The sequence below is a fragment of the Ursus americanus genome, chromosome 28, assembly GCF_024610735.1.
Source record: "Ursus americanus isolate L20-20 chromosome 28, mUrsAme1.1.p, whole genome shotgun sequence".
Classification (NCBI taxonomy): Eukaryota; Metazoa; Chordata; class Mammalia; order Carnivora; family Ursidae; genus Ursus; species Ursus americanus.
Window position 1 is genome coordinate 38,467,112 of NC_142154.1, and position 15,259 is coordinate 38,482,370.

The 15,259-nt window shown below is 36.1% G+C and overlaps 1 protein-coding gene across 14 annotated transcripts in view; it reads left to right on the forward strand.

Annotated features, from left to right (window-relative positions):
• HERC1 (HECT and RLD domain containing E3 ubiquitin protein ligase family member 1) overlaps positions 1–15,259 on the forward strand; it is a 179,807-nt gene that overhangs the window by 86,756 nt on the left and 77,792 nt on the right. For all 14 annotated transcript variants that reach the window (XM_045810686.2, XM_045810698.2, XM_045810694.2 and 11 more), the window contains 4 exons: positions 251–563; positions 1,032–1,152; positions 6,608–6,659; positions 13,425–13,693. In XM_045810686.2, coding sequence (XP_045666642.2) covers positions 251–563; positions 1,032–1,152; positions 6,608–6,659; positions 13,425–13,693 — 755 coding nt within the window. The remainder of the gene's footprint in view (positions 1–250; positions 564–1,031; positions 1,153–6,607; positions 6,660–13,424; positions 13,694–15,259) is intronic.

The following is a 15,259-nucleotide window of genomic DNA, read 5'->3' on the forward strand; positions in this document are numbered from 1 at the left end:
AATAGAATAAATCAAACCTAAATTCTGTAAAGGCATAGGTATTTCCTATTGTAATTTTTGGTGAAAAGTTTAATATTTTACATGTGTTTAGTATTATTTTAACTTAGTTATCTGTATTTAATGTCTAAAAAATAATTTTTCCCTGTTTCAATAAGTTTTTGATCCAAACTTTATGACTATTTTTATTGTTATTTTCTTTGCTCTTCTCTCCCCATGTGTTAAGACCTTGTTTTTGTGTTGCATGTTACAGAAATCTTTCAGTGTTTCCTCTCAGCCCGTGAAGTAGCTCGTAGCCGAGATCGAGATAGAATGAACAGTGGGGCAGGGTCTGGGGCTCGAGCTGATGACCCACCTCCTCAGTCTCAGCAAGAGCGAAGGGTCAGCACAGACCTTCCTGAGGGTCAGGATGTATACACCGCTGCCTGCAACTCTGTGATCCATCGGTGTGCCCTGTTAATACTAGGAGTGAGTCCCGTGATTGATGAGCTTCAGAAGCGCAAGGAAGAAGGACAGTTGCAGCAGCCTTCGACAAGTGCCTCCGAAGGGGGTGGACTTATGACCAGGTGGGACTGACTAGAAACTTAAAATATTACTCGACCCCCTTTGTTACTGTATGCGTTGAAATACTTTATTCTCGAAGTTGTAGGGGTCTTCTGAAATTAATGCAGAAGGAATGGAGGAGGAAATACAAATTGAGTAGGGTGAAATAATGTATTAATGTGTTAAAGAGTGAGACTGATTCAGCCTGGAACATACATTTCTGATTAAATGAGGCAGTTTTTCATACATATAAACAACAGCAGTTGACAAACATTCGAAGTTACTTGTGTCTCTGTAATTTAGTGGCATGCAAGTTATTTTGATGTAATCGTAAAGGGTTTTGTGCTTACACGAGAGTCAGGATTTCCCATTGACAGATATAATTACTCCTCACTGTGTGTGTGTATTATCTCTATGCTGCTATTTCCATTCAATTTTATGTTCACTAACAATCCCAAATTGAAAAACTTTTCTCTGTGCATGTGAGACAGGAGTGAAAGTCTTACAGCAGAGAGCCGGCTCGTCCACGCAAGTCCAAATTATAGACTGATCAAATCGAGGAGTGAATCCGATTTGTCTCAGCCCGAATCAGATGAAGAGGGTTATGCACTGGTAGGTATACTTATATACTTATACTTATATACTTTATATTCAGTAAAGAGGGATTTTTGTTTTCAGGGTGTAGATACGTACAACTTTGGTGACAGTAAGTAATATATGTTTGTCCTAGTCATATAAGAGCTTTTTAAAAAAGAACTTAAAAGAGAAATAAGATATTGCATAGATATTTACCACCTATATGTTAATGACTCTCAGATTTCTATCTTTAACTCTGACTTCTTCCTAAACTCCAAATTCATATATCTGACTCCTTGATGAACATTCCACCTGAACAAGTGAGGTTATTCCAGTCTTAATCTATCCAAAAATAAATTCATCTTTCTCTCACATCTTCTTGTCTTATATTCCCTATCTTAGTAAGTGATATTATTAACTACCCAGGAGTCATCCTTTTCTTTTCCTCATTTTCTCATCTTTGCAAACTCCCACACTCCCTACACCTCAATTAGTCAAGTCTTGAAAATTTTACCCTTAATATATTTCTAATATGCCCTTTCCATCCCTTTTGCCACTGTTCTGTTTCAAACTTTCCTTGTCTTTTGCTTGGACTAGTCCAGAAGCCTCCAAAACTCTTGTTTTTTGCCCATCTTCTGCATTTCACATGTCTGTTTATATCTCTTCTACTTAAAATCTTTCAGTAGCTCTCAGTTACCTACCCAAAAAGCCTCAGGACCTGGACTGTAGGCAAGGTGGTGATTTACCTAAGAAGTAGGAAATAAAGTATGCTATAGTTTGACAGGTAAATTATAGTGTGAAAACTATCTAAGAAATTGCTTCTCTTTGGGGCGCCTGGGTGGTTCATTCATTAAGCATCTGCCTTCAGCTCAGGGCGTGATCCCAGCGTTCTGGGATCGAGCCCCTCATTGGGCTCCCTGCTCCGCTGGGAAGCCTGCTTCTTCCTCTCCCACTCCCCCTGCTTGTGTTCCCTCTCTCACTGGCTGTCTCTCTCTCTCTGTCAAATAAATAAATAAAATCTTAAAAAAAAAAAAGAGAGATTGCTTCTCTTTGAGTAGCTTTGGATTTGGAGTTCACAGCTGGATTTTCAGTTTGGCTTCCTCTGTTTTTTTTTTTTTTTTTTTTTTAAGATTATTTATTTATTTATTGGACGGAGAGAGAGACAGCCAGCGAGAGAGGAAACACAGGCAGGGGGAGTGGGAGAGGAAGAAGCAGGCTCCCAGCAGAGGAGCCCAATGCGGGGCTCGATCCCAGGACCCCGGGATCACGCCCTGAGCCAAAAGCAGACGCTTAACTACTGAGCCACCCAGGCGCCCTGGCTTCCTCTGTCTCGTACGCAAATAATCTATATGTGTTACTTGACTTCTCTGGGTCTTAGTGTTCCAAAATTGTGTGATAGATTATTAGTGCCTGTTGTGTTTAAGGCAATGTGTGAGACTTGGCTTCTGGCCTTGATTCTACTTCTGAAGAGCTGTGAGACTGTGGTCATGTCACACGACAGCGCAAACAGAAACTCGTTTTTTGGACTGAGTGGTCTGTAAGCCCATATTTAGCTCTGAAATTTCTCTGTTGTGTGAATTGAGATGATGGATATGAAAATATTTTTGGAAGGTATAAAGCGCTACATGAACAGAAAGCTGAACTTCTAAACAGAAAGCTCAACAGTGTCTTTAAGCAGGTTTCATTGTATCATGATGTTTTTGTTTGTTTTCTTCCTTTTATTCTTTATTACCGTTTGTATCTCTGTGCTCCCAGTTCATGTTCGCAGTCTTAACAGTCTCTGAGATTTCTGTTTATTTTTCCAATCTGATCATTCTCATTGCCTAGTCTCCCCACCCTGTCATAATTTTATAACACAGATCATGTCCCTTCTCTTCCCAAAACCCCCAGTGACTTCACTTTTTCTCAGCTTAGAAGCCTTACAAGGGCCTACAAGACTCTACATTTGCTGGCCCCAATATCCGATCTCTTTTCCTACTGTCCTTCTTGATTGATGACTCTCCTTCTGCCACATTGGCCTCTTGGCTTTTTTGTGAACACACCACACAACTTCCCCTTAGGGCCTTACCCTGACTATTTCTGACCACTAGAATCCTGTTGTCTGCCTGGCTAATTCCCTAACTTCAGCTTTTCATTCTGATGTTACTTTTTCAGTGAGGCCTACCTCTATTTATAATTGCAGTTTGCCCTCCTTTCCACATATTCATTCTCTGTCCACCTGGCCTTGCTGGGGTTTCTTGTTTTTGTTTGTTTTGTTTCCCCACAGTACCTAACATAATTTATTTATTTATTATATTTGTTTATCAGTTTCTGTTCGCCTCCACTGGAATATAACCTCCTTGAGGAGAGGAGTTTGCTGTTTTATTTACTGCTGTGTCCCCAGCGCCTGTGGCGCCTGGCACATAGCAGGCAGTCACTGAATTGTTTTGTTTGGTTTTGTTTTTTTAATGACTAAAGTGCCATCTAATCTATTTTGGTAAAATTTCGGTGCCCATTCTGTCTTTTCTACTCTTTAATTCGGGTCTTTGTTACTTTTGCCTGGACTGGTAGTTTTCAAACTGATCTCCCTACTTTTTTTCAGTTCCTCTCCTTAGACACTGTTCCCAAAGTTAGAGCTCTTGAGAATACATGCAGGAACAACACCTACTGGTCATGCTACCTTCCTACTCAAAAAACTCAGTGACTCTGCACTGCGTACCCAGAAAGCAGAGATTCTGGAAAATGTTTCCTGCCTGCCTTTGGAGCCAGTTACCTCTGTGGTGATCTGCATTTTTGGCATGCTAGTCCACCTGCCAGACCCCAGACATACCTCTTGAGCTTCTGCTCAAGCACTGTTTGTCTTAAATGTTCTTCTCCTGAATTTTGTTGATGGGGGTCCTATCTCTCTCTTAAGAACTGGCCAAAAGGTCAACTCTTCCAGAAAGCTTTTCCAAGATTATGTTACTCACAGTGAGTCTCCATGTTATTTCCATGGCAGTTTGTTAGTACCTCTAATGTCTCATGTTGGACTTATTTGTATATTATTAATATTTCTTTCCAGTAGGCCTCTCAGAAGGTCTTGGTTTGTTGTGTTGGCCTGGTATCTTTTATAATATGCAAAGCATACTGTCAAAGATTGATAATTCATTTCCATTGAAATGAAAAGATAAAAGGTGAGGATAGATGTAGTTAAAGCAACATACTTTTAGAAAACAAGCAATGAAATCTGACTTAGTCACAAAAGGCTTATGATTTACTATTGATTTTCACCTGGGGCAAGACGCTTAACTTTTCTGAGCCCTTGCTTCTTTATCTTTGAAACGGAATAAAACTACCTGTTATACTGGCCTCAATGGGGTTGTTGGGAAGAACAAGTTTGGTAATATAATTTAAAACATTTTGAAAATTATGTTTTCAAAACAGAATGGAAAGACAGATCAGTGGAGGTGGATTGAACCTCAGGTTTAATTGGCAAGATTGTTCATTTGGTTTCCGTACCATTTTTAAAAGATTAATAAACACATTTTTGAAAAGGTTTGCTTTTGATCATCTTTCCTTATGGAATGTTTAGAAACATCGTGTTGTAAGAGGTAGGAGAGTCAAGAACCGGAGCAGATTCTTTTGCAGATGAAAGGAAACCTGGGCTAAGCCTTCAGTTTTCGAGAGCCTGGTATAGATGAAGAGGAGCAAGCAGAGGGGGCAGTTTGGGTTTTTCCAGCTAAAATACATCATCCTTCTGTCTGAGGTTATTTAGGATTACCATTCATATCCTTGATGCTAAATCTTTATCCTTCTTTTATTTATTTTTTTTTAAGATTTATTTTACTTTAGAAAGAAAGTGAGCGAGCATGAGGGGGCGAGGCAGAGGGAGAGGGAGAAAGAATCTCTAAGCAGACTCTGCGCTCAGTGTGGAGGCCAGTGCTGGGCTCAGTCTCATGACCCTGAAATCATGACCTGAGCCTAAACCAGGAGTCAGAAGCTTAACTGACTGGGCCACCCAGGCGCCCCATCTTTATCCTTCTTTTATAAGGAGTGTTACATGATATTTATCTTCCTCTCTGTCTTAGTAAACAGAAAAACCTCAGCAGTTAATTAAACCTGAGGTTAACTATTTGACAGTTGTCATACTTACCAACATTTTGTACTACAGTCTCTTAATTTATTCCTTCTCCCTCTTATTTCACAAAGGATTTGATTTAGTGTGTAAAAATAAATAATTTATCAAGGTGTAAATTAGATTAGTGAATTAGGGCTGAAAGAAGCTGAGAGATAAAGCCCTGGGTAAGATTTGTACACCTCAGTACATAGCCTGTGATGTCCTGCTGAACGTGAACCACCAAGCAGGAAAAGCATGACTCACGGGATTCAGTGTCTAAAAGTATCTAAAACAAACCAGTTGTTCAAGGGAAACACAGATAATTCTGGTTCTGAGGCCTGAGATAAAATTCTTCCATGAGCCCTCATGACAGAGGTACTGTGTGATAAAAATATTTTATTGCATGACACAGTGATATTTTCAGGGGCTATTGTGACATTTGGTGTTTTGTCCAGCACCAAACAGCCTGACACTATACTTACTTTTGGTGAGTGTGTGTGTGTGTGTGTGTGTGTGTGTGTGTAAGACAGAATGTGTTTATCCGTAATGTGGGTACATGTGTCTGTGTGTAACCAGGTAACAATTTTCTACAATGGCATTCCTAAATGAGTCTGTTTTGTCATTTCTGCAACCTTTCTTCTTTGCCACCAATTTTTTTTATTGTGTGATAGAGTATGAATGAAATTCCTAAGACCATAATGTCAAGTCTGTGCATAAATAAGCCACCTATGGTTTGTGTTTGGTTGGCTGTATGAGCAGAGCAGATAGGTGTCTACACCCGCTCCCCAATGGAAATATGCTTCTTTTCTTCCTGAGAGCCTTCACTTTTTTATTGAGCTATCTGCAGTTTCACCAGTTTGAGATTTTTATATTTAACAGGCTTTTAAAAACATTTTAAAATCTTTTAAAATACGGCTAGAAGGTTTAGGACTATGTTATTTTTCTGTTTCTATTTTTCTGGATTCGTCAGATTCTCTTCCTCTGAACACCTAGCCAAGACCAGTGGGGCTTTTGAAAAGAACATAAAGTGAGAATAGAGCAAGTAATAATTTTTCAAAACAGGACTTTACTACAGGGGGCTTTAGACATCTAGAGGGTATTAATAAGTTCATAGTGTGTTTGGAAAATAAGACAAAGATTTCAAAGAAGAATAGGTGACAACAAAGAAAAACTTAGGCTATTTTGCGATGCTAGTTAGTGTATACCTTGACTTTGTGTTTTAGTGTCTGGGTTACGTACCTGGCCTTTCTTAATGCTGTTTTCAGTGAGTTTTTAGAGAGTTTGTATTGTTAGTCTGACTTGACTTGTGAATAAGTAGCACATTGCTATAATTATATGTGTGTTTATTCTAATGTATTAAATCTTAATCTTAAAATACTTTTCACAATTGAATGTTATTTATTTTTAATTTAATAGAGTGGAAGACGAAATGTTGATTTGGATTTGGCATCATCTCATAGAAAAAGAGGTAAGTATTAAGAAATTAAAAATCTGGTTAAATGAAGTAGCTTTTTTATATGTGATATATTTAGATAGGATTGTCATTGAAGCATTACTGCAGAAACAAATTTAGAAACATCTTGTTGGAAGACTTAAAAGGAAAATCATTTTCTTTAAAATATATGCCCTTTTAAAATATAGAACTGTCTAGGAGTTAGTAGTCTATTCTGTTTCTCATTTGTCATGTGTTTTGACTTTGTAAAAAGTCCTGTTTAACTCCAGAAGCAATGCTTTACATTATGGGGGGTTATGTACATGATTTGCTGTGTTTTAGTTCAGTGGTTCACCCTGCTGCGTTCACTCTCCCACGTACCCAGGCACACTTTCAGAAAGGTTCCACTTTTTTTTCTGTCTCTTAAGATAAAGCATGTAAGGCATGAACTTAGGATTTCTAGGCAGAAATTTTCCCATGAGGAACAATTTTAGAGTGTCATCAAGAGTTAAGCTTGTTTGTTAGAAGCTCTGTCTTAGTGGATAATACAGTTAACTCTTGGTTATGTATACAGATGGATGGAAAGGACAGCAGTTTCAGAGAATCTAAATTCAAGGTTAACTAAAAACTCTCCAAGTATTGTTCTCTATTAACTGGCATTTTTATTAAACCCATTTATACTGTGGTTGTGAAAAGTGAGATGTTCAGAGTTGGCACTAGTGGCAATTTTTTAAAAGCTTGTGGGAAAATCTTTTTTCCTGTGATATTACATCTTCTGTACTTGAAAAGGAAATACTTCTCTTCATAGCTTCCTTGGCAGGATGTTAGGTTCCCCCTCACAGGGAAAAAAATGAGAAATGAAGGAAAACTGAGGAATGAGGAGAAGAAATGCACACACATGTTTTTTCATTTTTGTGCTTATAACTTAGAAGAAGAAATGTTGGTACTTCTGTAGAATCAAATATGGCAATATTTTGTCCTTTAATTATAATTAGAATACAGAGAATGATTTTTCTGAAATATTAGGAATAATGACTAGAACTGGTGCTTTCTTTATTGGAAAGTCTGTATTGGAGACTGTAACATATCTGTTGGGTTATAACATAGCTGCTGGGTTTCTAAAAAAATTATAAGGTATTTGTATATGAAAAAAATTAAATGATGTTTAGTATAATGTGCAGCATGTACTTTATTATTTTCTGATTCTTCGAAAATTGGTGGTTCACATGCCATAATTCGCCAGAGAATTCTTTTCCTTAACCACTTGACTTAGGAATTAAATTTTTGGTTAGCTTACGTGAGCCCTGTTGCTAAAATTTCTTTTATGTTAATGAATGCATGTCACTTGGTGCTAGAGAGAAGATGGTTCTAGACTTACCGAGTAGTGTAAGGGATCCAGTCTGTAGTTTAAGAGCTTCCTAATTATATTTATATGTGATAGGCCGTTAGCTAAAATTATTCTTTTCTCTCAAATCCTTATCTTGTTTATGGAAATATAAATGTGAGATTTAGTCTAATAGTAGCCATGACAGCGTGTGGCAAAGTAATGTTCAGAATAAAACAGAAAGTGGTATCTTTATCTTTGAATTAAGCATAACCTAGAATTTGAGTGTAAATTACTTAGGAGGAATTACTCTAACATTTCAGAATTACTGTCCTAGAGTTGGTACCTATTCAAGTTTTTAAACTATTACCCTGTAAGTAGATGTGGAGTTTTTGTAGTTTTAGATCTAAGTAGATAAAAATGAATTAAGCCATTAATCCAAATTTTGTTTGTGGATAAACTACCTTCTCCAAAAAGCTCAAGGTAGTACCAAAATCTGTTAACCTTTTGGAATTTAACTTTATTTTGTTGAAAACAGAAAAGCAAACATAGGACCTCATGGGAAAAGTTTTTTTTAATTACCCACTTAGGAAATTATAATAGGGAGGCAAAGTAGTTATATAAGTTTTCATGATATCACTTAATGTGGTACCAGTTTATCTTAGTAATCATTACAGTTTAATGTTCCCAGAGTAAAAGAAATCTGATGGCTTTGTTCCTAGGTATAGGTGACTAGAAAGTAGAAAAAGTACTATTTTAGGAAGGGCAGCAAAAATAAGTAGTTTTCAATCTCATGAATCCTAGAGCTTGTGGATTAAGCAATGAAAATGTACACTTAATAGTTTTTTTATGAATTTCCATCTTTAAAAGAAACAAACACTGAAAATACATTAGGAGAATATATTTTGAAAGGATTTTTTTAAAGATCATGTATATTTGGTGACTACCTTCTGATCATGGTGGGTTTTTTGTTTTGTTTTGCCCTTAAATAATGGTAAAATAAGCTACCCTATTTTTTCCTTATTTATTGCCAATATGGACCAGATGCTATAAGTCTTAGTATGCCTATCTTCAGTTGGGCAAATGAACCTACCAAGTCTGAGAACTGTTTGGGGCCATTTAGGTGTTCTGATTCTAACTTGAGCTACGAAGGACAAGCAGATGTCTAGCTAAGTGAGAATTCTTCTACACACTTGTTTACCCCTTTCCAATATTTAGAAGAGGAAATGTAAACTTTTCCCCTCACATAGCTTTTGTAATTATTAGTCTCAGTGGTCCTGAGTTATTAAAAACCTAATAAGAAAAATTAGAGGTAAGTGTCTAATTATGTCCCATTTACTAAAATTAAATGGATGTATCAATAACAGTTAATGGTTGTATACACATTTCAGCTGCCCTTACTGTGCTTCCAAAGACTTCTCCTTGGGAGTGCCTAGTGCCTGTAATTTCAGTATTTGGCATTGGAGATACTAGGATTCATGCTGTTGAGCGATGATTGCTTCTTCTTCCCTCACTCCAGTTAATATTCCATAGTTGGTCCAAGTAAGCACGTACAGGAGGGAGTAGAGCAAAGTGAGCAAATAAATTTAGCTCCATCAACTTGCTCAGCTCTTTAGAGGCATGGAAGTTAAATTCTAAAACCAAAAAAAGTCATAGATCACTTTAAAAAGGGATAGGTGAAACATTATTTCTGCTTCGCTCCTCAGAGATAATAGAACATTTGCATTCTTTAAACACCTATAAACTGCTTATATACGCCAGTCATTGTTCTGATCACTTAAAACATATTAACACACTTAATTCTTATAGCAGCTTGTCAGAATTTTTGACAAAGCTGTTAAATGTGTTGGTATTTTGGTACTTTGGTAAATACTTAAAAGACTTGCTGTAGTTGTGTAGAACGGAGCTCATTCTTCACTGAAAGATACCTTTTCGCAGATATTTAACTTCAGTTTTCATAGTGAAGCTGAAGCTGATGCAGTGAAATATGGTGGGGATCCCAAAGCAACAATTTAAGAAGCAACATCAGGAGTCTTCTTAGTTAAAATATTACATGGTTTGATTTTTTTATTCCCTGGGTCTTTAAATAAAGTGTTAGGGGTTTACAGCTATAATAGTACTGGAAACATTTATCAGCATGTGTGTTTCGTGGTATAACATGTTTGGGTGAAATGCTGTTGTAACTATGCATTTCAAATTAGATTATATAAAGAAGAACAAATGTAAATGTTGTCTCCTGTATCAAATTTCTCCTTTTGTCTTCTGATTCTTGTGTGGTAGTGTATTTACTCCTTTTTGGCCAGTTGAGCCCCAGAAAAAAGAAGAGCTTCAAGCAAGTACATGATGGCATGTTTAATTTTTTTCCCCTTTTAGCTTGCCTACATATTTTATGGTTTATAAAGTATGTATTGCAGCTCTGCCATGTTCATTTTGAAAATTCCATTTAAGAACCAAAGTTGTAAGGACAAGTAAACAATCTCAAAATTTTCTTGGACTTTATATTTTCTTTTTATAGTAGATGACTCTGAATTAATACTAAGTAAGAACTGGTCTTAGTCACAATTACTCTATAGAAGCTTTTGTTGTGCTTTTCAGACACAGTACTTCCTATATTCAGATCAAATAATATCGAACAAACCAAAGTTATCAGGTTGTTACAATTTTTTTTAAAAGACTAAGAGTTCTTTCATTTCTCATTTCCATAATGTAAGTTTTTGTTTTAAAGTATTTTTTTTATGTCAGCCTAAATATTTGGGTTATGATTATTTATTTGTTTATTTATTTATCCTAATGCTTTCATATCATGTTTTCTTGTTCTTTCTTTTAGTCATACAAAGTTTTGATTGGGTCTTAAACCTAATAAGTTGCATATTTTACATTGGGTTCAGCAAACTATGCCTAGTGAGCCAAGTTTGGTCTGCTACCTTTTTTCATAAATAAGGTTTTGTTGGAACACAGCCACACACTCATCTGTTCATGTATTGTCTATGGCTGCAACAGGAACAGCAGAGTTGAGTGGTTGTAGCAGACCTTTACGACCCACAAAAACCTAAAATATTTACTGTCTGACTCTTTATACAAAAACTTTAGCCCCTGCTTTAATTTGCAGAGAGGTTTTGAATGGGTTGCTCACCCATTCCTAGAACATTTTGGGGTCTATTAAAGCAGTTCACTCTTTGTATATTCTTCACAGTGAACCTTTGTGTAGGCAGGCAGTTGACATTTCCATGGACTAGAGACTCGTGATGTCGATTAGTAACAGGAATATGCAAGATCGCCTCCCTACCATAAAATTAAGGAATTAGTGTTATTAATTTAACAGATCAGTTTTTTGAGTCTCTCCTTCCTCAGTTGGAAATTGAGGACTACATAATCTTCAAGGTCCCCTTTACTTCTGTGGTTCTAACACTAGCTCATTGTACATTTTATTTTCATTTTGAAAAGTAATTTGTAAATATTGGAAAACAGAAGAACTTTTTATCCTGAAATTTTATTATTGAACAAAGAAGTTCAATGCAAAGAGCCAAAAACTGTCATTTGTAAGTTAAGGCTATATCCAGATTCTGAATTTGGTGTGCTTAAAGAAATGGAAAATGATTATTTCTTTTTTTTATTAGCTTCTGCTTTATTCTTTAAATATCATTTTTAATTTAATATGTTATCCATCCTTGACATTATTCTTTGGATTTTTTTATTCTTTTCTATTTTATGTGAAAAAATACTCAGCTATACAGTTTGGGGAATTTTTCAGATTATTTTTTATGCTCAGTAAAACTGAAAATTCAGCCTTTTTTAATTTTAAGAATTCTTGCTGAAACATGGAAGGCAGATAAACCATATATTCATTACCATTTAAAATTATTCTAGTAGGACGCTTATAAATTATTTCAGTTACTTTATAATATTAGCTGAATTTCTACATCTGATTTTGAATTCCTGCGGTTTTACTGACACCAGTGTAGTAATTCAGAAATAAGTTGAGCAGTCAATATTGTATTAATTTGTTTTCTCTGTGGGCATTAGTGTTTAAGTAGTTCTCTTCCCAAATCTTTTTCATCTTGTTGTGTAACAAATATAATTTTTGGAATGCATATTTTATTGGGTACCTTAAGATGCATTCCTAGTAGAGAAATTTGGTATATTCACATGATAGGACATTATACAGCACTCATACAAATGAACTGTGGCTACATGCAATAATGTGAATGAATATTGGCAGTATTATATTGATGAAAGAGAGTATGCCCAGAAAATTTACATAAAATGATATTTTTTTGTAAAGTCAGAACCCACTAAAACTTAACATTCTTTGTCTTGGGAATGAATTCATATAAGATAAACCAATATTTAGCATTAATAAAAGCAAAGGAATGATAAACCCAGCTTAGGGATAATGACAGCCTTAGCTCGGAGGAGATAGGGAGAGAGGAACAGATAGGTAGATACAAGGTACTGTCAATTTTCTAGTTCTTGTGTTCACATTTATTAAAAATAAATACAGAAGCAGGCCATGTGTGGACCAATGATGAGAGAATATCATGAGCCAAGGATTATGATTAATCTAATTCATGTACCTGAGATCAATTAAATTAAAAAAAAGAAGGCTTGTAAGAACTGGACATTTATATATTTATTTAAAGCTAATATTGGCATGTGACTGGGACAGTTGTTGAGTTCAAACATATTAACATATTTGTTTTCTAATGTTTTAGTCTGTTTAGTCTAGAAAATGCCCACCGGCAAAACTAATGGTATTATATCTTTGAGCAACTATTGTGACGTCACTTGGTAATTTTAAATAGATATCGTTTTACAGTAAATCTCATATATTCTTGTCTGTGAAACTTTGCTTCCTCTATATAGGAGTTTCACAACCTGAAATAAATATGCATATGACACAGTGAAAGTGTTCCTTATATTAATGAAACCCAAAGGGTGATGTTTGTGTCTCCTTTTTGTGTAAGTTTACTTGCCCTTCTATATTCATTTTTTGGTAATGTTTCATTGTAGATATGTAGACTCTTTGCTCAGTCTTAACTTACTCTTTGCAAAAATAATATTAAAACAGATGAAGTCCTATTACTATTAGGCCTTACCAGCAGTGTCCCAAGTGTCTAGTTCTTTTTTGTTCATAAATGGTGGTCTGGTTTAATACTGCAGAGCATTTTAAGCTAAGCATTTTGAGAGCAGCTTCTGCCTTTCTTTTTCTTGTGGCAGCGTGTTGCTAAAGCGCTTACAGAGACACTGATCGTCAAACAGGGCTTTCCCTTTATTTTCTTACATTGCTCTAGTTTTTGTTTGTTTGTTGTTTTTTATCAAAGCATTTTGCTCCGATTCACTTAATGCATGCATGTACTCAAACATGAGTGTCCATTTCTCACCAGTTGGTATGATAGCAGCACTCAGCCCTCATCTAGTTTCAAAATGTACGCTCTACTTGGTTGTCATTGATACATGTTTGTTCTGTTTGTATGTAGGTCCTTTGCACAGTCAGTTGGAATCCCTGAGTGACTCTTGGGCTCGCCTGAAACATAGCAGAGACTGGTTATGCAACTCCTCGTACTCCTTTGAGTCTGATTTTGATCTGACCAAGTCTTTGGGAGTTCACACTTTGATTGAAAATGTTGTAAGCTTTGTGAGTGGAGATGTGGGGAATGCCCCAGGTTTTAAGGAACCGGAGGAAAGTATGTCTACAAGTCCCCAGGCCTCCATCATTGCAATGGAACAGCAGCAGTTAAGGGCAGAAGTAAGTCTTTGATATTTATGCCTCGTGAGGCACTACAGAAACTTAAATCAAATCACTGAATGCACAATAGTAGGAAAAACTTTTCTTCTACTCTTTCCCTCTCCCTTTCCTCCACTTGAACTTTTTGATGTCACTCTCATAACTAAAACAGCATAATATTTTGTTTGAAGTGGACAGAAGTACATTTTTAATTGCCGTCTCTTAGAACAAGATACTTTAATCATAAGTCTTTCCTTGTCTCCTAGAAACCAGAGTGAGACTGGCTGGTGAGCATACAGATCTGCTTCCTAGAGCCTCCAGTTTTGACCTATTTGTCTTCATTTAAAACGGGCTAGATTGCAGAAACCTTCATAAGAGACATGCTAAAATCCATACTTTAAAATGATGTTTCAAATTATGTCATTAACAAAATTATGTGAAAAAAAGATCAAATAGTTGTATTGAAAATTACCTCTTGGGTTATTAAAATACTGTATGAACATAGCTAATCATTGCTTGCTGCTTTTCTACTTGATATTAATGTTTGGGAGACACAAAGTTACTTTCTTTAGTTTGTTAGAGCTTTTCTCTATTTTTAGCAATGTTTGATAAATAATCTAAACATGTGTACTAGGAAATAAGTATCTCCAATATGTTAATATAAAGTTAAGCGTCTTTTCTTTTATTGTGATACAGAAATAGATGGCATATTTGTCATTAAATTATTTTGAAAAACATAAAAGAAATAAAAAGGGCTAGATTAGACCACCACAGTAATAATAATGAATGCTAAAATTAGCAAAACTTCAAGGAGACATAAGATGTCTTCATAGCCTCAAAATATCTCCCTCAAAATATTTATTAATTACTCTGGTTTTAACATACAAACAAACTTTTTTTTTTTAAGATTTTATTTATTTATTTGAGAGAGAGAGAGTGCATACACACAAGCACTGGGAGGGGCAGAGGGAGAGGGAGAAGCAGACTCCCTGCTGATGTGGGGCTCCATCCCAGGACCCGAGATTATGAACTGAGCCAAAGGCAGACACTTAACCAGCTGAGCCACCCAGGTGCCCCTGTACACAGATTCTTTAATACTCTTCCTTCCAGGAGGTAGAGCTTAATTCCCCCTTTTTTCTGAGTAAGCTGGACTTACCGGCTCAGGGCTTACAGAGTATAAAAAGGGAGGAAAAATGAGTAATTTTACATTGCAGAAGTCTGGCGGACATTACCTTAGCCAGGTGATTGAGATTAGCATCATCAGTAATAAGTTATGGTGACATCATGCATCTCTGAAATGTGATGAGAAGAGGACTTTATGGTATTTCCCCCCAAATCCATAACTCTAGTCCAATAATGAGAAAACATCAGGCAAACCCAAACTGAAGGACATTCGATAAAATAAATGAACAGCTCTTCCAAAAGAAAGATGGAAACTGTCACAAACTAAAGGAGATTAAGGAAACATGACAGTTAAATGCAACAGGCTATCTGGGATTGGATCTTGGAACAGAAAAGGGACATTATGGGAAAACTGGTGAAATCCAGGTAAAGTCTGTGGCTTAGTTATAGTGTTGTACCAGTGTT